Source organism: Penicillium roqueforti (assembly GCF_015533775.1).
Source record: "Penicillium roqueforti strain LCP96 04111 chromosome Unknown scaffold_28, whole genome shotgun sequence".
NCBI lineage: Eukaryota > Fungi > Ascomycota > Eurotiomycetes > Eurotiales > Aspergillaceae > Penicillium > Penicillium roqueforti.
In genome coordinates, this window is record NW_024067592.1 from 185,660 (window position 1) to 210,467 (window position 24,808).

The window sequence follows — 24,808 nt, forward strand, 5'->3', positions numbered from 1 at the left end:
TCACCCCAGTCGCAACGAGGTAAGTATCCGGGTGCAACCCTCCACGGCGAAACAAAATTCAGGGGTCCTGAATGTCTTGATCTGAAACACATTGTCTGCCTTCGCGAAGAATCTGCAATATACCATTACAACAACAGGTTATGTTCCACAACCGCAAATATACTACTCTCTTCTACAAACAAACTCTTCTTCGCCCAAACTTTACCTCTGTGTCGCACAGCCGAAGTAAAGACCATGCCTTTGGTATCCGACGTCACAAAATTTGACTTGATAGTTTTCGAATTGCAGTGGCGATTATGGCGACATTCTTCCGATCACTGGGGACATCATGGCCCTTCCCATGTACGGCAAATGTCGAATCCCTTCCAGCACAGAGTCGATACAGGGCCATTGAGTATTCAAAGAGTGGGTCTTTAGCTCCAGCGATATGCACGCAGGGGATAGAGATAAACCCCTCCAGTCCCTTGTCTACGATAGGACGCTTCCCAGGTTCCATACGGAACGGTGGGAGAGAATTGATGAAGATTGCGCATCGAAATAGCGCCGGCTCATTTGGATTCATCTTGGCGTGGTGGATCATGAACCCAGCCGCCAATGTGCCGCCATGGGAGAAGCCTAGAACCCCATCAAACGGACCTTCCAAGGCAACTGTTTCACTCAGTTGCTCGTATGCCTCCAGGATGTCGGACTCATCGCTGTCCTCGTGGGAAAAGGTGCGTGGGAAACGGTAGTAGCTGTAGTACGGACCGTCATAGTAACCGGCAATTCCAGGCCCGGGATCTGAATCGACGTCACCTTCGAGGAAAGAGAAGGTCGCGGTGTTGTCGCGTTGGAGCTCATGCATGAGCGCACCTGTTTGATTAGAGTTCTGTGTTTCGCCACTGTAGTAGGCGATTGCATACTCAGTTGTGACTGTAAAATCTATTGGCAAATTAGGATTGCCGTCACCCCTCCCCTATCAGCAGCGTTGGTAGCTTACCTTCTGATTCGTCCCCCAGCCATGGAGACACAACAATCGTAAGGGCATCGTGTTGGGTAGCGATGGATAGATTAAGCAGAGCAAAAGTCGCCGTTATCAGGAATTACTGCTACTTGGCATGGTGATGGTCATGTCTGCCTGCGACATTTTATATCTTGCTTTGTGGAGAACAACCCACGGCGGAAAAGCGATTCAACTCATTCGGCTTCATTTCATCAATATGCACGAGCGACCAGGGGCCCTGAAACTCGCCGCGAAACAGATCAACTTCGGGCTGAACTCGGCGCAGCTGTCTGTGAAACAGACACGTATCGATCTGAATGTGTCAGTATACTCCACATTGTCTACTCGGTGTTGTACCCAATCTAATTGACAATTCTCAAATAAAAGCCCCGACGGTTAATGTTCACCGATATTTCTAAATTGCTCAACGTGTGGGCCAACGCAGGTCCTATTGGTTTTGGCTGCTATCAGAAAATTCGCCGTCTATATAATTTTTTATCCTATTATAGCCTAATAATTAATTGAAGACGCCATCTAGACAACTCGCGCACATCCCCCGGGAGCTTTTATAGTTCAAACAGCACATCCACGCCAGAAACTTGGAAGCTTCGAATGACATTTCCCAATATAACGGGCAACTCTCCGAATTATCACTCTATGTCGATGGCTTTGTTGTTCCTCATAATGCTACTATCCTGACCCGGGCCCTCTCTGGGGGAGCTGAAGGCAGGCCTACAGCTTTGCGCCCCTCGTCCATCCAGCTACCAGTTTCTCCTCGTCCGAGACATTGACCTGGCCCTCTTCACGAGACTCGAACAGGAAGAAGACATCTTCCGATGTTTTGAAGTCATAATTGCCAACCGCACTCACCAACAGGCAGTTGCTTGCAAACAAGCTTCTTGCAATACCGAGCATCTTCGAAATTGTATCGGTGGAGTAAAGAATGGATGTTACATGCTGTCACATGCTAACTAAATGAGGGCTTGCCCTTGCTTAGTCATCTAGTTGGTGTTTGTTTAGTTTGCATAGTGGGGGTTTGCCACTTCTTCCAGTGACGATTGGAATCTCCAGGTCATCTCCACGACTTCATCCAGAATTGAGATTTTTTTTTTTCTATATTTTATATAGTATTTTCACCGGGCCCTATTCTGTCGCTCTTGCTCAGGCTAACCGTGTTTATCATTGGCATGGTAACCCCTATCACCAGAGGATCCGCCACATAGCCTTGGCCTGGGCTTTCATGATTGTTTTACGATTATGAACACCTGTACGGAGTAGACAACTTGTGATTCTTTATAGGGAATATAGGCAAGTAAAGCTATGAGACATATAACCAGATTCAAGATATCTTCCACTAGGCTTGCTCTTTGCGCCTAGACTCTCATTTATGAATATGGGTTGATGGGATACGTATTTTACCATGCGACCGATTCGCAATCTTTCTTTGACCGGGATGCCAAGTACTGCGTATGCAAATCGAGCATTAACTGCCTTGCTTTTATTTTATTGAAGCCGGGTCTGGTCAATTGTGGACAGCAGCCCGGACCACATTCTGGTGCCTCGTCCCTTGGGCAGCGTGGCTTCCATGCGCAGCATACCTCAACAGCGGTATTTCCAAGATCTAAGAACGGGCCTTTTCCAACAGGGAGCGGTCAGAGCTGAGATAAGGGGACTTGGAAGAGCTACTGCGTGTGTTGTACAAGATAGCATGTGGGATAGAGGGGATAGAGGGGGTAGAGGGTCTCGATCACTAGATTAAACCATTGAATCATGTGTAACCGCACAGATTTGCGCCATCCATTTTGACTCCACCGGGTGGCGTGGGCCGTGAGCTATCGGCGATTCGTAATGTTCTGCGTGAATCCCGAGGGTCCAGTGGGTCATGTTTCTATCTATAAATCTGACTTCTAACTGTCTGATTAACCCTTTCCTTTGATTCATATCACAGGGGATAATGGCATCAGATTTGCAAGGGACTTGGATCCTTTTCACTCCACTCTATCTCAGGAGGTGGCTGCGAAGTAGCAGACTACACCCAAGACGTGGGTCAAGATCGACGTTTTAGGCAGATCAAATGCGGCCTAAGGGGTGAAGTCTCTAGGTGTGTGCCAAAGATAAGGACGAAAACAGAAGGAAAGGGCAAGGAACCCATTCACAAAGCATTTATATAAAGTATATATAAGAACATGCACGAACCATACATAAACACTTTAGCCCGGATGGCTCGGTGTCAATACCACTGGACACAACAAGATCGCCACAATATGACCCACACCACCTAGCTGATGCGCAGGTTGTACGTACTCTACGGAGTTCCAATTCTAGAATTGCCGAATGAGAGAGGGGACATGCCAGTGTGCATATATCCATGGATGTGCAGTTGGAGGGTTAAACAGCGGGTGGACTTAGGGTTGAGCCTATAAAGGCCATGGTAGAAGATGTGCATATAAGTCTATGTATTATTATGATTTCATTATCTAGAAGATCTAGACTCCCTGGTTTGAAGTCTTTTTTAACTATTTTAACTATCCAAGACCCGAACTGAAATCCGCATTGAGGGAATTCTTAGATTGGCAATTCCTTGGTTTCGCCATTTGATCCTGTTCTAGCCTTATCAAAAGGAAAAAAAACTCTTCTTTCTTCTTAATCCTACTCTCCTGGTCACCGTTCATCTTTTCATATATTATTCTTTTAACTTGCTTTCTCCCATTCGTTGTGCCTTGTGCCTTGCATAAACGACTTGCAGCTCTCGGATAATCTTTCACCGAGCCACCGAGCTCACCCAAATCCCCCTTCATGTCGGGCATCATCAACCCACACCCAAGCCCAAGTGAAGAATACGCAGAATACCCTCTCCCAATCATTGACAATCCCGGTGATCGTCATAGCCTCGAGCGTGAAGCCACCGTCGATGTCAACCAATACAATGCCGGGATCGAGCCACCCACACGCCGTGGGAGCCGATCCCATCATAGGGTTCGCTTTCGCTCGATGAGTCTTCGCCGAAACGAAAATGACTCCGATCCCCTGTCACGACCGTTACTGCCGCAGTCAGATCTCAACGAAATCCCGCTATCCGGAACCATCACACCGCCAGCCCCGGCCCATTCCCGGCGCGGCTCCAATGTGCATATGCCCGAGTTTGATGAAACCGAGAAACATGATTTCACAGGTAAAATGGACCGGGCGACCTCGGCCCGCGACCGGTTCAGAGCGACCGGTCATCTGTTGCGACAGAAAACTAGCCGCTTGACGGAACGCCTCGGTCGCCCCACGGATGAGGGCGAGCCGCTCAATGCCTCTTACAACCCAGACGACTTCGACAGCGGTATTCCACTCGAGGAGCTGCAGGCCCGCCGCGCCCGCCATGAGGCCGACCGAGCGCACGCATTGGAGAGTGGTGAGAATTTTATCGAGCCGCCCCCTAGCGCCGAGGCTCATCGCTTGGTGCGCAGCATGACCGCGGTTCAGGATCAGCTACGGAAGCGCAAACCTCGGGGCGCATATCAGCGGTCGGGACAGACAACTCCCGAGGGCTTGATCAGCGCCTTTACGCAGCGGAGACGGTCTAGTGGAGTCGGCGGCGGCATTCTGTCGCAGTTGCTCAAGCTTCAGGTCGCCCAGAGCGGGAGCTCTTCGCGCCCGGAAAGTGTCATCACCGATGACTCCGACAGTGACACTCAGGTGTCTTCCAGTATCTCCACCCCGAAGAAGGGTTACATCTCGCCCCTTATCCCTGCGTCTCAGCCAGCCTCTGGTGCCGCCACCCCACGCAAGGAAAAGCTCAAATGGTACAAGAAGTCAGCCCATCGGTCCACCTCGTCGTTGGTCAATGCCTCCATGAACCTCAGCACGGCGAGCCTGCCTGCCGCGGTTGAGGCCGCTCCCGGTATGCAAAAGAAACGGGGGAAGAGCAAGCGCAAGACCCGTCTAGAAGATGAGATCCGTGTTACCGTCCATATCGCAGAAATCATCGCACGTCAGCGGTATATCATGCAGCTGTGCCGTGCGCTTATGCGATACGGTGCGCCGACCCATCGTCTGGAGGAGTATATGCAAATGACCGCCAGGGTCCTGGAAGTTTCGGGCCAATTCTTATATCTGCCCGGTTGCATGATCATGTCCTTTGATGATCCTACTACACGCACGGCCGAAGTCAAGCTTGTACGGATGGTGCAAGGAGTCGACCTTGGTCGCCTTGCTGATACACACAACGTTTACAAGAATGTCGTTCACGATCTTATCGGCGTCGAAGAGGCAACTCAGGAACTAGACGAGATTATGCAGCGCAAGCCCAGATTCAGTAAATGGATCTTGGTCCTGGTTTACGGTTTTGCTAGTGCAGCGGTCGGCCCGTTCGCTTTCAAAGCGCGACCGATCGATATGCCCATCATCTTCTGTCTCGGTTGCATTGTTGGACTGATGCAGCACGTTCTCGCCCCACGGTCAACTCTCTACTCCAACGTCTTTGAGGTTACTGCTGCTATTCTGACTTCCTTCCTCGCCCGCGCATTTGGCAGCATCATGGTTACCCGCAATGGTAAATCCGAACCACTTTTCTGCTTCTCCGCTATGGCACAGTCATCTATCGCTCTGATTCTCCCTGGATTCATGGTCCTTTGTAGCAGTCTGGAGCTGCAATCTCACCAGATCATCGCTGGTTCGATCCGTATGGTGTATTCCATTATCTACTCCCTCTTTTTGGGCTACGGTATTACAGTGGGGACTACGATCTACGGGCTAATGGATGGCAATGCGACATCTGCATCTACGTGTTCAGGCCTGGATGTCTATGGGTCGGTTTATGCACGCACATTCCCCTTCGTGGCTGTCTACGCTATTTTCCTAGCCATTGTGAACCATGGAAAATTAAAGCAGATGCCCGTCATGGTTTTCATCGCTTTGTCCGGGTACGTCGCCAACTATTTCAGCACGACCAAACTCGGCGCCCAATCGGAAGTCGCCAACACCGTCGGTGCATTCACTATTGGTGTGCTAGGCAATCTGTACAGTCGGCTCTGGCATGGCCATGCCGCCACCGCCATTCTTCCTGGTATATTTGTGCTGGTCCCCTCTGGCCTTGCTTCTAGTGGCTCTCTGATTGCGGGCATCAAATACGCCGACGAGGTTCGTCAGAACCTTGAAAATAATGGGACTAGTTCATATTCCAGCTCTCTCTCTGAAACTTCAGTTGCCAGTCTTGGTTTCGGCATGATCCAAGTCGCGATCGGTATCACAGTCGGGCTGTTTATCGCGGCTTTGGTTGTCTACCCCTACGGCAAAAAGCGCACCGGTCTGTTCAGCTTCTAGTTAGTTATTTGCATTTTTCACCATTTTCCTGTTCTATATGTGTCATGATTCTGCCTTTTTCTTTTTTTTCTTCTCGGGGTTATCAGCGAAAATTTAGCGTTTGGGATTTACTCTGCATTTCATAGACTTACAACTTATACGGGAGCGTCATTGAGCGATATCATTTTAGACATGATCAACAATAATACACGATTCACAGGACTTTGCCAAGATGCCAAAAACCGTGTATATCTGATAGTAGAAATATGGTGGATTCTTCTCGCCTTGTGTTGGAGCTTTATGGCCGTAGTGAAACATCGCAACGGTCGAAAAACCCCGAATATCCGCAAAACTGAACTCGCCGTACAACAATAGCAGAGACGATGTACCATGCGAAGAATCCTGGCTATATTCCAAGCCTGCTGATTAAGAAGCTCGGGGCGACTGGCTGCTATGGAATCGACGTAGGTGTGAGTAAACAAGATCCCATGGAGTAGAGGGTGTGAAGATGGCAAATCGTGTTCTTTTGTGGCAGCTTAGGATCGGAGAGCTCGAAATGCGTCAAACACTCTCTCTGCCTTTCTCTTACGAAGGGTTTCGAACACTTTCAATATCCAGACCTGCTTGGAAGCGCAAGCAGCATGATATTACCTTCGTCTCATGTGCTACCCTCGACTATACTATTCATGATTTATTTGGTGAATCTCTCACTTTTTCATCACTTGTTCTTTATTTTTCTATTTAGTTAATTTGATATCAGGCAACAATCTCCCTCTCCAATGAGATTGTTATCATTTATTATCATCTATTGAATTCTCATTGTCCTTCTGGTGAATCAGAGATGGTTTTGTTGTGCCCTTATTGATACCCTATGTCATCTTCCTGCACAATAAGGACAATGGCTATTCAAATACGCAGTGCCTATAATCTCATGGTATAAAATCATACAAGATTGCTGTATCCTCTCTTCATGTTCACCTCTCTCTTCGTATCCCCCACACAAGACAACATGGATACCAGCGGGAGTGAGTACGAGCAGCCCTTATTGGTGAGTCTCAACCCAATGTCCACTGACCTACGTGCACAATCTGACTCAAGACAGCCTTCGAGCATAAGGAAGAGAAAGCGCTCAGCTGAGCATGATTCCTCGCGGGTGAGCCCTGACCTTCCCTTGAACCAGTCGATATTCTATGAAACTAACATTTCCCATCCAGGCGAGGAAGAAGCGCAAGCCAGCGCTCGATGACCTCCACAAGCTGCTGGTGACCTACCACGGCTTGCAGCAAATGCAACGGGAGCTGAACGAGCAGCTTGCCGTGTGCAACCGCCAAATTGCCAAGCATAAGTTTGGCAGTGCCTCGGGCAAGTCTCGCCGTCGTCGTGGCCGCGGCCGCCCATACCCACGAGTGAAGTCCCCACTGCGTGGGGTACTCAGGGTGGAGGAAGATATGCCCACGTTCTGGGGGCGCGTGGGAGAATGGTTGCGGAGGTGGTGGTGAATGGGGGAAGATTGGGTGGTTCTCGCTGGCGAGACCCCCAAAGATGGAGGAGTATATAGCATGGTGAAGGGATGTCAATGCATTAACTGGCCAATCTAATGACTCTAATGACAGCTTCAAGAGTCAAGACTGAAAAAATAATGACCAGATCACATACATGTTGACAATATATATCTCGGTCACTTGTATGAATTTTACGACCTAACAAAACCAAAACCAAAACCAAAACCAAGAATACAAAATCAAAGTAGAATATAGGTATAAACTTAGGGGATTGTTAACGGGACACCCCCCTTGGATAATCCGACACCCCCCTGCCTGATTTTTTGGGATTCGGCTTACCGCCCTCCACACCGCCTTAGTCTCGAACCTCATAATAATAGGAAGACAATTGGTACCTACAATTCGTATGTAAACTCCTAACAAAATTAAGTCACTTCTGTCCCATTATACTCTATTAATAGGAATCGTAGGACTAAACTAATTGATAATCTCTGTAAAGGTATACGTTATGCAGGTGTAAGGCCTGTCAACCGGGTAAGATACAAAGGGCTTTGTGGAGGGAACACAATGTATTGATGATGTGCTAAGACTAATTCTTGCCAGTCTCGAGGGGCCCCTGGGGGGTCCTAAACTATAAGGAAATCTATCTGCCTATTGTTACGTGCCAGGTTCTTTCTAACAGAAGAAGTGCATTGCTAATCGAATATCAAGTATGAAGAAGGAAAAGGAAAGAAAAAAAACGTAAAACAACAATGGGGTCTTTATACCCCTTCGGAGGCAAAGCCCTATCCTCGTTTATCCCAGAAGGAAAGTACGACTGTCTGCGCAAACGAGTTCCCTCGAACAGGAAGGAACGACCAACGGTACAATCCCGAACGGGAAAGTATGAGTCCCGCAAGTGCCAATCGTGACATAAAGCTAAAGTATAGGATTAATATACCGAAGGTTTAAAGGCTAAAGAAGTAAGTTCCACCACTTTACCGCCTTCTTGTAAATCGGGTCTCAGTACATACAATCTAACTTATAAAGGAGGTTTACACAAGATATCTACCAGAAGGGAAAGATAAGCCACTAATTCACCCTATCTGTGACTATAACTCGAAGAATACTTCTGGATTTCCATATATTCACATTATTGAGGAGTATAACGATAAGAATAAGTCACTTGAACCAGACCTTTTCCATTAGCATTAGCACTTATATAGTATTAATGACGCTCCACTAATTGACCCCTCCCTTCTAGTACAGGACCCCCTTCGTGCACGTCGACGAGGACGACCCCGAGGAGCATGTAACTTCGGGAGTACACAGGCTATCTAATCTACCGGTTCAATGCAATAAACAATCTCGGTCGCAGAGCCGACAATATGCAGCTATTGAATCTTGGGTATAGTGACTGCAGTATTCAAGTCCCACATGACATGAAAAATTCACAAAACATCAGTACCGTCGGGTCTCATCGAATAACTGTCCTTCATATAAGCCGTGTCCTGCATATCCGACCATACCTCGAACAACGAGGACAGGGAACACTTCATCCACCCTGGAAAATCCTCATATAGATCTACCTCCAACGCCTCGATGAGTTTCACATAATGACGTCTCTCCTCTTCGTATTTCGAGTTCTCCGGAAGGGGAGCGTTTTGTAACGTTTGGAAACTTTCTTCGTCAATGATAATAAACATACGATACCCAGGAAATACATCGAGTATACCACGCTTAATTGCGTCGGCCCTGAAATGCTCGCGGAGCTGGTCGATCGATGCTCCATCGAACTGGGAAGTATCTTCAATGACCTGTGGCTGGTAATTAGGCCACATTTCATCCTAGGGAGTGATGTTGAACTCATTTGCATTGGATCTTTCGCGAAGGGATGGTTCGTATTCCCCGTAGAATCCGTTCTTCATGTACTTCGTGGTGAGGTCGACCATACGCGGGAAAGCGGCATTAGATTGGGGAGTGTAGGTCGTCCGGTAGATTGTATAGCCCCAGGTGGGCTCAGAGTAATGGAGCCAGTCATAGATGTTACGAATGGACCATGGAAGCCAAGGGTATTGCTTTAGCGGCTTTCGAAGTAGCGACATGATGGGTCGACTTAGGATGTTGCGATGGTTCAGAGGTGAGTTGAGGACGGAAAAAAGCTCAGCCTCATTGGAACCTTGGAAGGATCGCTTTATAGTTCAGAGTGCCACTAGACCCAAATCGGCCGTATATCACCCCTAAACTTAGCAACATGGTATCTAAAAATAAAAATAAAAAATAGTTTCCCTGGGAATCGAACCCAGAACCTTTCCGGAACATCAGCTAATGGCATTTGTTAACGGAAAATCATAACCGCTAGACCAGGAAACTGTTATATGAAATTACTTGAAAACTGATGTTATATGAAGATATCCATATAAAATATAAACGCAACTCCCCTTTTATTGTGTCTTCATCTTAGATCCAAATGTCTTGAGAAAACAGCCTTGGAACCCCGGAAGAAGTATGAAGGAACAAACAAAGCTGCCGAAGATAAACATCGAACTTCATTGAAAGTAGATGTATGCATTCATTAATCAACAATGAATGCATCGCCCCCTACCTCCAATGATAAAAGATAGCCAAAGTCTACCTATTCAAGTCCTGACTTAACAGCCAACAGGCAAAGCCTTGGTCTGAGAAGCCTCCTCGAACAGCTTCACTTCATCAGCCCGCCGGCGCGTCAGCCCAGCAACAACCGCCCCATTGGCTTTATTCCACTTGGGCAATTCCTCAGATGCCACAGTCTCCACATTCTCACCGGCATTCATGCGGCTGACTAGACTGGATGACTGCATGTTCCCGACGCCGACGTTGAACGTCCACGAAACGAGCGCCGCGTACTGGTTGTCGTTCAGAGTAACCGCGGTGGCAAGGGCGTTTGTTACGCCATTTTGGTAGGTCTATTTTCCGGGTTAGTACATTCATTAGATACCTACATAGTGGGGTTTTAGGGAGGAAGAGTGCTTGTAGAGACTTACCACTAGGTCTTTGGCAAGCAATTGGCTCGCTGTATCCTCGGTCAATGGCTTGGAGAATGTCACTTCCGAGCAAGTGGAGTCGCTGCAGAGATGGCCGTAGCCGATGGTGGGATTGCCGTAGCCATCATCGTACACGTTTGCTTGGAAGGATTCAAAGCTCTTGATTAGATCAAGGCCGTTGGTGTTGACAGCAGGACCGGTGCAGGCAGCAAATGCCAGGGCTGGGAGGGTGGCAAGCAGGAGCTTGAACGACATGCTGGCGTTTGGGAGTTGAACTTGTGGAATTATGATCCAGTGGGTTTGGGGAGGTTATGCATTTGAGCAGCAGATGTTGATGATTTATATATTTCATCTTGTCTAGTGCTGTACTGTTTATTTCCGATCAGCTCGCAAAATGCCGCCAACTCTGGAATCCTTTATGTAGATCGTAGGTATACATACATCGTAGGGTTACAGTGACTTCCTCAGCTTCCCGTGTTTCAAGACCCCGAAAGACCCAAAGCCACCCGAGTGACTCTCGTGCGGGCTGGCGTACTTTTACTGGCTTGCCGGATTACAGCCTCGGTACTTCCTATCTACTTATATTAATTGGGATCGTCACGCCAGACTAGTGCGTTTTTTATATGTCGTCATCACCCCACAGCATCCAATCTCCAATTCTTCTTTTTTTACCGTACTGCCGTCTTTCAGGGTCCTATGTTACATTTTGATTAACCAGCAGATTTATATCAAGTGGCGTGCCCTAATTAGGAAATTGATGTAGGGAAGGCGTTTTTATACCTAAATTACCCCACAATGACATTTGAGTACCCATTTACTCGTTTGAATACGGCCTCTGTCTATGTGGTATTTTCAGATGTAGATCTTTTTTAGATACTGCTTTTTTTTGAGGTAGACGGCAGAAAAAGCATTGTGAAGACTTTTCTATGTATAACCTTCGACATAGATCATTAGCTTCCGCGATGCAGATGACTAGGAGATTAGAGCAAAGACTAGAGCAATCTATAAGGGTCGATAGAGTAAATTAAGGCTAGGAAGCTGTCATGGTAGGGCTACAAATTAAGTTGGTAATTTCATATCTAAACCGAAGGCACTGATGTTGAGAATATTGACAGAATACGGCAACAAGGATTCACCCGAGTGACCTTCTGGAATTCTCCATTTAAGTCGTGACCTATGAATCAACCATTTTGTGAGAAGCGAAACCTAGGCTTGTTTCAACCCACCTCATCTATCAGATTCCAAGACAAGTTCGTTGAGCCAAACCTAACCTGTTTCTAAGATGATGGCCGCAGAAACCCTTTGTTTCTTTGATATTCTAGATGGTTTAATACCTACTTTCTATGTGTTTATCTGGCAATTCCAAAAAGAGGTGACTTCTACCATCGTCGATCTATGCGCCCCATGTTTTCAAGAAATCACAGAAAGATTATATCATCTACTTGGGCCAGGCATATAGATAATAATCCAACCACCAACCGGAGCCGTAGTAGTTCTGTTGGAAATTGGGCCGAGATGACATATGACACTTTCCCATTTGTTCACTTCTGCTTTCTTTCAAAGGGACTCTTGACCCTCTAGTGCTTCTCAAATATCTCGTCTATGACCGGAAATAAAAGAAGAAAGAAGAAAATCCATTTGGGAACAAAGCGAAGAGCTGGTTTGCAAATAACAGACGGGAAGAAACAGATATCCTTGCAGTGGCGTATCCAGCGCCCCTTTTAAACAAAGAAAAGTATCTCCGGGATCAGCCCTGTATCATTTAAAATCATTACGAGTTTGAAAGAAACCAAACCGTCTTGATCTCACCACGGTTTTAGATAGCTTCTACGCTTCCATGGCAGTTGCTTCTTTCTTACCATATCTCCAGAAATTTCGAAATCCCCTCAACCATGTCTAGTAAAGCCGACAAAAGAGTTCTGAAGGAAGTTGCCAAGCCGGTGGTGAAATCCCCCATCAAGACTGTGAGATCTTTATTCCAAAGCCCGACTAGGAATTCTGACCTAAACCTCAGCAGATGGATGTTAGGGGTGGAATCGCATACAAGAAGAAGAAGAAGAAGAAGAAGGAAAATGATTAAAATGATCAAAATGATCAAAAGGGAGAATGGAGAGATTCCTTGGTGGGTGGAAGATGAGGAAGACTCTGTCAAACCGGCTCTAACATTTGAAGAGCAACAAAAATGTATTGAGCTGAAGGATGCGCTTGAAATCTGCTGGACTAATATCCGTTCTCTCCGAAATGATCGACAGTTCCTGAACGGATGTTACGAATGCTGGCCCGAACTCCCCTTGGCCCAATGGGAACTTGAACTCAACCATCAAACGTTACAGTGTGAATCTTGGGCAGCATACTATTGCAACAAAACCAGAAGAAGCAGGTGTGAAAGCTTATCTCAAGAGCAAAAAAAGATGTCATTGAGAGCTTAAAAGGTTGGGTTGTTCAAGATGACTTCGACAGAACGGTCTCACAGCCCCCGCCTAACATACGGTACAACATTCTGCGTGTCTTTGCATCGATGATCATTATCAAAGATTGCATGAGACTATTCTGGTCAAACCCTTTCTAGTATTTGGATGCCGATTGTGAATTCCTGAACAGCGAAGGCCCCTTTCGGCACTCACCTACATACTATGCACAAGAAGTTTCTGAAAGGTGACCTACTCCTTGAATATGTGATCTTTTTATGAAGCTTCAAAGCTAACACGGCGTTTTTTTCTTTTTTCTTTTCGCGGAGCCACAGCTTGCTCACCACTGGCGGGCGCAGACAATACGCCTTGCTAATGTCAGATACAGCACCATGTTAATGAAACGCGATCCTACCTTTGGGCTCGCAAATGAGGCCCTTATGAAAGCCAAGGCCTATCAGTTCGCTGCCGCTAAACTAGATGAAATGCGCTTCTTGATATAGCCAAATTTTGTGCAAATTTCAGCCTCTTGGTGCCATGGTCTAGTGGTATGACGACACATTGTGGTACAGCAATGATCTGTGTTAGCCCCGGTTCGATTCCGGGTGGCGCCATTCTTATTTTTTTTCTTCCCTTTTCTCTCTCACTTTTACCAAATAGTAGACCAGTCAAAACCGATTTTCTGCTGTAGTGTAATAATCTAAGAGAAGGAAAAGCCATAAACCTAAGAATATATCAGCTTTACTTGATGTAGCCAAAATTTGTCGCCATTTCATCTTTCCGGTGCCATGGTCTAGTGGTATGACGACACATTGTGGTACAGCAATGATCTGTGTTAGCCCCAGTTCGATTCCGGGTGGCGCCAATTTTTTTTTCTAACCTCCACACTAGCACAGAGTATCACCTCATGTCACTCATGGATGAATTTGTTTGCAGGACTTTGTTAAAGATTATGGTGTTCAGACCGCCTTCGGGCTGTTTTGGGCTGTCTTATTGGCTTATTGTCTCCTACCGCCTACGGGTAGTTCTGCCCGCCATACCCCATCAAAATCCGTACTCCTTTCCCCCTCATTTCTCTATACAACATTGTATATTGCATGGAATCATCAGTGAACGATGTGATGATGTCTGGTTAATATATGACTTTCGACCTGGAAAAGCTTACAAAAAAGAAGCCTTACCTAATAATTACTCGGCCCTGGTCTGTCTTCTATGATCATGGGGAAAAGAATAAAAAAAAAGAATGGCGCCACCCGGAATCGAACCGGGGCTAACACAGATCATTGCTGTACCACAATGTGTCGTCATACCACTAGACCATGGCACCTATATGATGAGTAAGCTGTTCTATTTACATACTATAGGACGATTTTATAAAAGAGACGAGTATACTAACTCGGAAGGACTGATTGCTATGAGTCAGGCTTATAGTGCGGGTGAGCTAAAGGATACGATGTGGATAGCACGAGTTGATACGCGGGTATGAGCAGGATCCTGTCCATGTAACCTTATACTGAGCCGGGCTGCAACGTCTATTTATGTCTATATATCTGCACTCTCAATCGCACCAAAGTGAATACGTAATTCCAGTCTAGTCTGCCTCATGTGCTTTATAATCAACCAAATCAGAATTGAAGATACGCAGAGTCTGAATTCACTCGGTCTACGGTGTATCCAATGATAAATAGATGAAACGAGTCGTTGAATGAATCCCCAGTCTTTGGGAGCTCATATATAGGCGTGCAGATACGTAGGCGACCTCGGGACGTCGATCACAGAGAGCCAGCCCACACTATTTTTCAGTGTCGTCTAGACAAGGGGCAGATTTGTCAGATAGAAGCTGACGGCCAATATCGTATGCGGCGGTAAATCAATACTAAGGGCTGTGAACGACATACCAACGGACAAAGTCCCCCCAGAGAGCCGATGGGATCCCAGCATCTCGTAGTAATTCCGCAAGTCTTGCCGTGTCCTCTATCCCCGGGCCTTGTGTAAGAATTACGTGTCGTCAATGAATATATCCGATGGGAATTAGTATATCAGCTTCATCTAAAGGGTAAGCCTAGTATAGCGTATTATACTTGCGCTCCATCGTCATCTGCAGTGGTAACTCAGTGGTAGAGTGTGAGATGTATGTATCTTCGCTTCCAAAGCGACTAATCGCCTCAATACTAACATCATCCTAAGTGCAAATCTCGAAGTCCCGCGTTCAAGTCGCGGTCATTGCTTTCTTTTTGCTATTTATTTCCAAGACTGGTGAAGCAAATGAAGCAAATAAGGTAGAATTTACTCCGTACTTACTGGGTCTAATTAATTCCCTATATCTCAGATCAAGATCCACACTCTGACTGGTTAAAAATACTCACCAGGGTAGCTTACTTACCCCTACGTGCACCATCAAGCATATGGATTATGTCCCAATCGATCTTGGACTATTGCCGACATGCTGACAGGATACTGCGACGTAAAACTTGTACAGAAAACAGAAACGCGACGTCTAGACACTATGTGCAAGTTGGCTCCATCACGGCAGCACATTTCCGTGGTCAAGCAGTCTCGCATGACAAACGGCTAGATGGTATGGTGACGGTGGGCTTAGGCCTTGGGGAGGTTGCGCGGTGTCCCAGCACATTTGAACAAGATATCAAAATCGCTGCCATCAACTCGCCGGTCAGTCTTAAAACTCCAGGAGACTGCGGAGGGAGCTCTCGAGAACTCGACTTCTAAATACGGGAGGAAACACCTACCACTTGCATCATATACAAGCATTAACCAATGAATGAAACGCAACTCTCAAAGGGGCTGGCTCGTCTTGAAAAGCTTGGCCTATGCGACCAGCACCACTCATCCCGCGCTGAAAGCACCGCTGGAACAGATAGGGTTGAGACTGGGGACGAAATGTTGTATATCTGTGCTAGTCCCCTCTGGCCAGTGGGTCTCTGTATGCTGGCATCAGATATTGCGCTTGGCGACAGCGTTTTACATCGCCAAGGAAACCTCAACGTAGCTCGACCATACAACTAGTTGTCATGACATCCCGACATTGAGATGAACAGTAAATAGAAAGAAAAGCGAAAATAAAGTGAAAAATGACAAGAACATGAAAATAAACACAAACATGTGACGTATAGGGTATCCGTATATTTTACATATAGAAGTCACAAGGAACGCCAGGTAAAATCCCACAGGCCCATTTCATGTACCGCGGCCGGCATAAGCAAATAAACAAATGTCATGTAGATAGAAGGAAATCATCAAATGGGGCACAAACCTCCAAGGAATATGCCCGCGGAACAAAAAGCTCGAACCACGATAGACTGGGGACAAAGAGGGACTGAGCTTTGCGTGTGGACCTATCCTTGGGAATGAGCAGGGGTCAAGGGTAATCAAGAGATGATAGGAAAGGTGAGAATGGAGGCAGAATTTAAGGACGGCCGTTCAACGACCAAATGTTCGTTACTTGGTGTCGAACCAACCACCGTTTTCCCATTCCCCATCAGGCGTGTATGTGGCTGCTTTTCGGGCGGATGAATCGCAGATACCGCTCAATAGAATATTCAAACGAGCAAAATTGATAGGTTTCATGACCCAGCCATCAAAGCCAATATCGATATAGTTATCGCGGTCCTTTTCAACTAATGACGCGGACACAGCAAATATAGGTACTCGATCATTGTGTATAGCTTTTTCGGAGAGCGCTTCCTTGGGTGTCTTGGATTCAAACTCGCGAATCGCTCTGGTGGCTCTCATTCCATCAAGTATTGGCATCTGGGAAGGGTTAGTGACCGTGAAGAAGATAGATAGGAGAAGTGTTTTCAATATACCTGAATATCCATCAACACCACGTCAAAATATTTGGTAGCTGAGGCAAAAGCAATCGTGCAGGCTTCACCATTGTTGGTCAACTCAACGGTGTGGCCCAGTTTGGTCAACCGCTTCTGTATGATCTTGCTATTGATTGGATCGTCCTCGGCGACAAGGACACTGAGGGGATCGGAGTCTGTTGTTGAAGGTACGGTGGTTGGTGGGGCAGATGATGCTGGGGCAGATGATGCTGGCCCAGAGGAGGGAGCTTGTGATGTTTCTGCGATTGATGAAACTCTGGGGAAGTATGAGTTATCTTCTTTAGTGGGCTCGATGGGTGGTGATCCGAGACTAGCAAAATGTTGTGACATTCGCAGAGCACCCATCGGCACTCCCGAGTCCGTGATATTTTCCAGACCTGGGGGAGGGGGGCTGACAAGCGGCTGTAACATGAGCGGCGGGGTATGCGTGACCGAAGACAGACTTGAATGCGGATCCTGCATAGTCAATGATCGCTTTACAGCGGATGGTGATGCAAGAGGAGGATGAACATTATTGCTGCTGGCGCTGGCAGGACTCGACGAAAGGTTCAGCCGTCTCAGATCCAAATCTTGGCTAGTAGACCTTTTAAGAGGAGGCTCTTGCATGGCACTGATGAGTCGATCGGCGTGACTTCTCGCACTGCGCCCACTGTGTCCACTACGGGAACTGGCACCACTACGAAGGCTTTCAGAACTTCGTCGTCTGGCATCACGAGATTCATGTGCTCCGGAAACCAGTGTAAACTCCTTGTCTGAAAGCATAGGCGTCGCAGGAATGGCAACACCAGGGGACATTCCATCTGCATCTTCGTCCACGGTTGTTCCCTCTGGCAATCGGAAGTGCAATATAATCTTGAAACGACTGCCCTTCCCTTCTTCTGATCTGACACCGAGCTGACCATGCATGTTATGGACGATCCTTGCTGCAAGAGCAAGACCAAGACCCAACACACGTTTTTGCGGTAGGTTCTGCGTGTTCTCTTCTTCTTCTTCGGGGTAGTAGGTATCATCGGTCGACACTTGTTCGAGTTCGTGAAAGAGCCTCTGCAACTTGTCGTGCGACATGCCCACACCCGTGTCAACAACCGTCATCTCCACTCCCACATGGCCTGGAATGGTTTGACCGTTGGAGCGCCAAATTTCTGTCGTGACAGCGCCAGATTTGGTGTGTTGGATGGCATTTGAGATCACATTCGAAAGGACTTGCCGCACACGACGCTGGTCACCGAGAACTAACTCAGGAATACCAGGATGTACTGAAACAGTGTATGAAATATTCTTCCGCTTGGCGTCGCCAGACAGCATATCAGCCGCCTCTCTAAAGGTCGATTCCAGATCGAAGGTCTCATCTTTGATGAGGTCCTGGCCTTTTTCGGTATTTGTCAAGTCAAGGAGATCGTTGATCACGTAAATTAATGATTTGGAAGCCGAATGGGATTTGGTCAAACTCTCTCTGGTTTCATCATCCAGAGCACCCTCAAGAGCAATCTCTAGATAGTTAACGATAGCATTCAAAGGGGTCCGAACTTCGTGTGCAGAGTTGGCCAAAAGTAGGCGAGTAAGTTGCGATGTTTGCATGGCGGCCTCCTTCTGCCTCCAAACTTTGATAAATTTACCGTAAACCACTGTTCAAGGTATGTCAGTCTTCAAAGAATCGAGGCAAAATATTTAGGATATCTCAAGGAGACAACCTACAACACAAGACAGCCGCCGTCTCCACGTCCGTCTCTGTCCACTCTCTACTTTGCGATAGAACTGTCTCCCGCCATGCTGTGAAACTTTCGCGTGGTTCTAGATATCCCGCGGTTTGCTTTCGCTTTTCAATTTCGTAAGGGTTACCAGCCCACTTGATTTCTGTCAACTGTCCACGACGGAAGAACGCGATGAAGTCACTACCTCCAGTAGAGAGCGGGACATATAGTAGACCAGATATTGCCTTCAACCCTGGAGCGTAGTACAAATCGGGAAAATCTTTGACGATGTCGTGTGAGGCAAGCACTGAATCCAAATGCCGTACGCGAAGGAACTCTAGCAACGCAAGTACCTCCTGGGAGTTATTGTTGTCACCAAGAATTTTTGTTTCATCGCGAATCGACAGAACACCGTAATCTGCATCAAATAGTTGTAGAAGATCATCCGAGGATGCAATGATGTAGCCTGATGGGTTGGCCTCGGTTGGGACAGTGTTGATTAGTTTTCTGGCCTGAAGGCGAGAGGCATATGAAAGCCGCTCTATGTTTCGAGACACGGTGTCGCCGAGGAGCCGGCACATTTTGCGTATTGGGAATGACACGCGCATACCGGCATTTCCGTAGCTATGGCAGGAGATCAATCCCCATAGATCGTTGAACGCATTGACGCTTATTGACATTGAAGACCGGACTTTCATGTGTGCCAAATATTTCACGTGGATTGGGGACATCGCGCGAAGATAGGCGTGCGTCATGTCCAACGGGAATTCGAGATCCTCCAAGGTCCGACACACAAGTCGAGAAGTGACTTGGTCGCGGTCGTATAGGAGCCGGACCTTGTTGATTTTGTATAGTTCTCGGGCTTGCGCGGGAATATCGGATGCAGGAAAATGAAGACCCTTGTAGAGATCAATAGTAGTGTTGGGATCAACTAGCTCGGCAACAACCATGCCGTTCCAGCTGCTATCGAACTGATATATCAAAACTCGGTGGAAGCCTGTCAGTTCCTTGACCAATCCTGCAGTTGTATTAAGCAGCTGGTCTAGATTATTCGTCCGCCCTAACTGCTCTTGTATCTGAGTTAAGATACTGAAAGCTTCCATTGGAGATGCCTCGCCCCTCCTACGGCGGGCATTCCTGAGAACGCGGAGAGGCTGGCTAATGTTGATTGTGCTCGCAGCGAGTTGATCTGGCGTTGGAATAATGCCTAGGGTGTCTGCGGGGACTGCCGGAGTGGCAAGGCCCGCGACATTCAATGGGTTCACCTCGTCATCCTCACGCTCGAACTCGCAGATAATCAAATCCTTTTGCGTCTGAGAGACATGGGTGGCACACCAGAATTTGCAGCGCTTCCCATTAGCTGTGCGGATGGACATATTAAAAACCTCCGGTCCGTCGATTGATGGGTCGTGTGCATCATCACGAACAAAGTCAACGTGATCCAAGAGTGTGTCCACCTGGTCCTCACTCAAAATGTCACAGAAATTTTTCAGCTCGAACAATTGTTTAGGCGAATAACCCAAGAAGTCAGCCGAGTTCTCGCTCACAATGCGAACTATAAGCTGATTTGGCGACTCTTCGCGGAGGGCAATCAGTAAGCCAAAGCTCTGAATCGCCCCGGGTATGCGAATGGGCTCATCCTCGCAATATTGAAATGCTCCCCCATCTCGTCCTGTGATGACGGCATGGCCACTGTCCGTCATGACATGTTTGAAGCGGGCAGTAACATGAACATGGTCTTCGGCGTTTCTGCGTTGCGTATTGGAGGATGGAGGCGCGGTGGACCCATTTCCAGACTGGTTGTCACTCGGGGCAGGTTTGGCGTAAATTTCGGGGTGTTGAACAACTTCCGATGCTAAAGAATGTGTCGCGATTTCTGTTTTTCCATCTATAGCATGCGTTTCGTGGCGAGGAATACCGGTTGGGATGGTAGGTTCGGCGTGTTCGGGATCGGGGTGATAAAGGTGGTCGGAAGAACGCTGCGAGTGCATTTGGTTCCATGTCCCTTCGTCAATGAATGAGTACTGTCGCGCCCCTTCTCGGGTTGGTGATATCGTGTCCCGGGAGTGTACTGAACCCGAATGGTGGGGCGTAACGGTGGGATCGAGTGAAACAACCGACCGAATAGGGAACACACGGTCAGCAGGGTCAAACCCAGTGCTTGGTGGCTGTTGAACCTCTGTAGTCGACTGTGGTCGATCTCTAGTCTCTGGTTGTGTTTGTCTTTGTTCTGTCTCTGAAAGCTCTATCGGTTTCAGAGACGCAACACTCTGCGACCTTTCGCGCGGGGAACTCATCCCGATGTCCTTGGGATGTGGGGACGTCATCTCCACTGTTTAGACTGTAGGAATCAGAGTTGCGCGCCTAAACGCCCGCTTGACAGCGGGCTACTGAAGTCGAATGCGAAAAGAAGAGCGAAACGACCCCACGACAGGATGCTTGGGGTTTTGAAGGTTGTTCTCCGTACTGGGCGACCTCCCATGGGAAATTTTGACCGCCTGGCTCACCGCCAGATTTTTCCCTTTCTTTTTTTTTTTTCACTGCCCGATGCAAGTACTAACTACGGAGTAGATAGTTGGTTAATTGCCCTAATTCTCCGGAGTCTCTCCCTATCATCGATAGAATCTGGAGACAGAAAGAACCCTCTTACTGGGAGATTCGATCATTTCACTCAATGCAGCAAATCGATTCGTAGTGTCTTTCAGCAAAGCGCCGAATTCAGCTGCCTCTGTCTGAAGCTCTTTCTCGGTGATTCGAAGGCCACAAATGCTATCTTCGAGCATCTCCAGACCCTCGCTAGCGTCAACGTGGTGTATGGCACGATTCGGTCCCTCAATGGGTGAACCGACCCTCATGTTCCTGACAGCTTTCACATTGCTGTAGAGACCCGTGCCTAAGTGAGGGGATGGAAGAGAAAAAGAATTGGGCCAATCACGAGAGCGCATGTCTCGTGCATCACAAAAGGGCTCGAGAAGGCTGAATGGAAGCCCGGTGCCAGGGTCTTAAGATAGATAGAACCTGCAAAACCGTCTCATGAAATGATCTCGTGACAAATCCTCCGGTATAAACCGGGAGGTGGAAGCCTATGTCAGGAAAAAATAAACTCCGATAGGGGGAATCGAACCCCCGGCTGCCGTGTGAGAGACGGCGATGTTAGCCACTACACCATATCGGATGGGTACGACGAATTACGCTTTATAGTTTAGTTTGTCCACTTGCAGTTTAGCGCTCTTTGTCCTCATGCCTCCCCGTGCGTGGTTCTATATACTCCCCTGTTCCACCACCCAACAAATAACCCAGGTCATTTTTTCTTTTCGCCCTTGTCTCCCGGGTAATCCCTGGGCCTTGCAGGTGAGGCATTTTTGCTATTGATCCGGATCACCGAGCTCCTGAGCTCCGCCACCCCCCTTTTCCCTGTGTGACTCGTAACCTATACGCAACTTTCCGTCCCCTCATTCCTAATCAGGTGCTTTCTGTTACGCCCTGATGCTGACCCACGAATTCCCCGTCCTAATGTGATTATCTGTCGGTTAATCGTTGGTCCCGTTATCGGCGCGGCTTTCGCTCGCTTTAGACAATCGCCTACGTGGACCAGGGCTACGAATTCACCGCAGCATACAAAGAACGGAACGGCAGGGTCTTGACACACTTGAGGGATAGCTCTCGCTTGATTTTCAAAATGAAATTGACTTGGGACCAAGGTGGCTTATTTGACCGATAGAACTGTCCTAGCCGCGATTCCTTTCGGCCAGTGCATGCGGAGTCCCCAAATATTACGACACGAACGACCTATGACCTGACCGTGATGTTCTCTAGGCTCAATTTGCAGACCACCATGCAAAATCGCCTACGGCTTAGGTAGCGTGCAAGATGTCGATCCCCCCGACCTACACCCGTTTCCCTTACGGTTATTCAGGAGATATGCGCAGGCTTGGCCCCCAGTCACCTAATTCGGCTTATCAGCGCAACCATCGATCAACCTCATAATCGATTGGTCCATAGGATGATATGGAGGGACCCGGAAATAGGTCTACTGTTACGGCATCGGCGTCACGCGGACTGGAGACGACGAGGCTGCCTCTCGTCTCCGGCCTAGTGCGCTAGTCTCGTCTCCTCTCCAGTCTATGATCGAGGAACGACTGGCAAGCAGGACCCAGTCGGCCCGGTGGAAGAACACTGCGCTCTAGCCCAGCGCAGACATGCATCACCCTGAAAATAGGAACGGCCTGACATATCATGATTGATTGCTCCAGTACGACTACTATGAGGCAATTTTGCCTTTAGTCCGCTGCGTTGACCTACGACCTGCCGCTTCACACACCGATTCGCCGGTTAATTGTCAACGGAGCGGGTCCCCAAATCTGCCTTTAAGATGCAACGGCAGAATGTTGGAAGAACGAACAAGGCCGGGATCATACTGCTCAGCTTCTCCGGTTAGCATGATCACACGTTTCCTTTTCACGAGAACCGCATTCGTGAGACTACTCGAGACCAATGTGGGCTTGAAGCTCAAAAAGTTGTCACATCTATAGACTGAGTGCAAGTCTCTTCACCCCGCACGATAGTATCGCGCGCGGTCACCGAAACTCCAGAGATCTACACAGGATTCTACCACCAAGATGCCTTACCGCAACATTCATCGCCTCACGATCGATTGGCACCAAGGACGAGATAGACGGACGAGAAAGACGGACGATAAAACAGGGTTTCTTCGTAGTAGCAGCGCCATGCGCACCAAGGATGGCCAGGAGAAACGGAGAAACGCGCTAGATCATCCTACACGTTTCGTCTTATCTCTCAGGTCACAGAATGATTGGCAAGCAGGATATGATCAACCTAGGCTTAGAACCTCTGGGCGCAAAAATATGCAGACCTACGGCTTCCAAGAATAGGAACAACATCTTTCGATATGTTCATTGGACTACATGGATGAGTAGATATGCGGCAGTTCATACTTCATGCATTGCGCATGGGAACGATTGACAGACAGGCAGAGTTTGTTTGAATCAAATCCTGCCTTGCGACTTTCGCTGTCTGCGCTAGAGAATCCGCAAGGCGTGATCGATCGGGCATGAGCTATAAAGCCACTTGTTTCGCACGAAATTCTTAATAGAACAAGAGAGCAGAAGTCAATCTTTGATCAACAAACGCTTCTTCAGCATGGAATCCTCCGGGAACAACACAAACGAGGCCTTCGGTGAGAGATCTCATAGAAGCATTTTTTTCACCACGCTAACTTTCTCAAAAGCGTTCAGACTGGGTTCTATCGATTCTTCGGACCTAGGCACGAAAGCCAATACTATCGTGATAGAAGACGATCCTGCTCCGCTAGGCTCACAATCCAACCCTGTCGTGATACACGTTGAAGAAGAACTTAGCTATTTTAAGACCGAGCAACTGAATTCTGATGACGACACTGAGATCATCGCAGAGTCCTGGTGGGAGCGATTCCTCGATGAAAGTTGTGATACCTCATCAGTTGGAAGCATAGCTGGTCGTTCAACCTCTATTTCAGCGTCAACACACTTGCCAGCCTGCAAAACTCTAAAGGACCCTGAAGCATCCCGACAATCATTCGCAAATCGTCTCAGCTTAGATGAACAAGCCTTGGAAATAGCTGGGGGTTGTTTCCATTTCGAGCATGGACCTAGTCACGAGGTTGGAAAGGGCGGAAATGGTGAGCCTTCAATCACGCCTAGGTCTGGCATGCCCTCTGTAATTACTTACCAAAACTACCCAGAAAACCAGAGAAGGAACGAGCAAGTTATTGCTTTAAAAGCAGAGAAACCCGCGGAAGTTCTCAGCATGCTTGAAGCTGAGGTTCCCGGTGACCTAGAGGGACCCAAGAAACGCAAGTCATTACATGGCGAAGGAAGCAACGTCAGACCATCAGATCGCTTGATGAAACGGGCTATGCACTAAACGGGTTGTCTGTTTCTACCTAGCGAGGATTCTATCAAATCACTGCGAATTTCAGTTATATTGATCTCAGATTTGTAGTAATTTCATAGCTGCTTCCCGATTTCTTTTATCCTGTTGGATATTCCTCCCACTCTGGTACAAGGGCCATGACCTATTTAGACTTCACT

General features: G+C 47.7%; 7 protein-coding genes across 7 annotated transcripts; 3 read left to right on the plus strand and 4 right to left on the minus strand.

The window, feature by feature from the left end:
- Positions 1-253: 253 nt before the first annotated feature.
- LCP9604111_8039 (putative DUF341 family oxidoreductase) lies at positions 254-1,027 on the minus strand (the record flags this gene model as incomplete). Its single annotated transcript, XM_039076138.1, has 3 exons — positions 254-852; positions 903-921; positions 980-1,027. The coding sequence occupies 3 exons, from the start codon at positions 1,025-1,027 to the stop codon at positions 254-256; spliced, it is 666 nt and encodes a 221-aa protein (XP_038926013.1).
- Positions 1,028-3,778: 2,751 nt separating this feature from the next.
- Positions 3,779-6,292, plus strand: LCP9604111_8040 (threonine/serine exporter family protein; the record flags this gene model as incomplete). Its single annotated transcript, XM_039076140.1, has 1 exon — positions 3,779-6,292. The coding sequence occupies one exon, from the start codon at positions 3,779-3,781 to the stop codon at positions 6,290-6,292; it is 2,514 nt and encodes an 837-aa protein (XP_038926014.1).
- Positions 6,293-7,280: 988 nt separating this feature from the next.
- Positions 7,281-7,770, plus strand: LCP9604111_8041 (uncharacterized protein; the record flags this gene model as incomplete). The annotated part of the gene is made up of 3 exons (XM_039076141.1): positions 7,281-7,319; positions 7,374-7,424; positions 7,486-7,770. The coding sequence occupies 3 exons, from the start codon at positions 7,281-7,283 to the stop codon at positions 7,768-7,770; spliced, it is 375 nt and encodes a 124-aa protein (XP_038926015.1).
- Positions 7,771-9,599: 1,829 nt separating this feature from the next.
- LCP9604111_8042 (uncharacterized protein) lies at positions 9,600-9,857 on the minus strand (the record flags this gene model as incomplete). The annotated part of the gene is made up of 1 exon (XM_039076142.1): positions 9,600-9,857. One exon carries the CDS (start codon positions 9,855-9,857, stop codon positions 9,600-9,602), a length of 258 nt encoding a protein of 85 aa, XP_038926016.1.
- Positions 9,858-10,403: 546 nt separating this feature from the next.
- On the minus strand, positions 10,404-11,030 carry LCP9604111_8043 (lysozyme; the record flags this gene model as incomplete). Its single annotated transcript, XM_039076143.1, has 2 exons — positions 10,404-10,697; positions 10,776-11,030. The coding sequence occupies 2 exons, from the start codon at positions 11,028-11,030 to the stop codon at positions 10,404-10,406; spliced, it is 549 nt and encodes a 182-aa protein (XP_038926017.1).
- Positions 11,031-16,639: 5,609 nt separating this feature from the next.
- fphA (putative sensor histidine kinase/response regulator) lies at positions 16,640-21,046 on the minus strand (the record flags this gene model as incomplete). Its single annotated transcript, XM_039076144.1, has 3 exons — positions 16,640-16,951; positions 17,008-18,653; positions 18,724-21,046. The coding sequence occupies 3 exons, from the start codon at positions 21,044-21,046 to the stop codon at positions 16,640-16,642; spliced, it is 4,281 nt and encodes a 1,426-aa protein (XP_038926018.1).
- A 2,833-nt stretch (positions 21,047-23,879) lies between these two features.
- LCP9604111_8045 (uncharacterized protein) lies at positions 23,880-24,641 on the plus strand (the record flags this gene model as incomplete). Its single annotated transcript, XM_039076145.1, has 3 exons — positions 23,880-23,916; positions 23,968-24,396; positions 24,460-24,641. The coding sequence occupies 3 exons, from the start codon at positions 23,880-23,882 to the stop codon at positions 24,639-24,641; spliced, it is 648 nt and encodes a 215-aa protein (XP_038926019.1).
- Between the last annotated feature and the right edge of the window lie 167 nt (positions 24,642-24,808).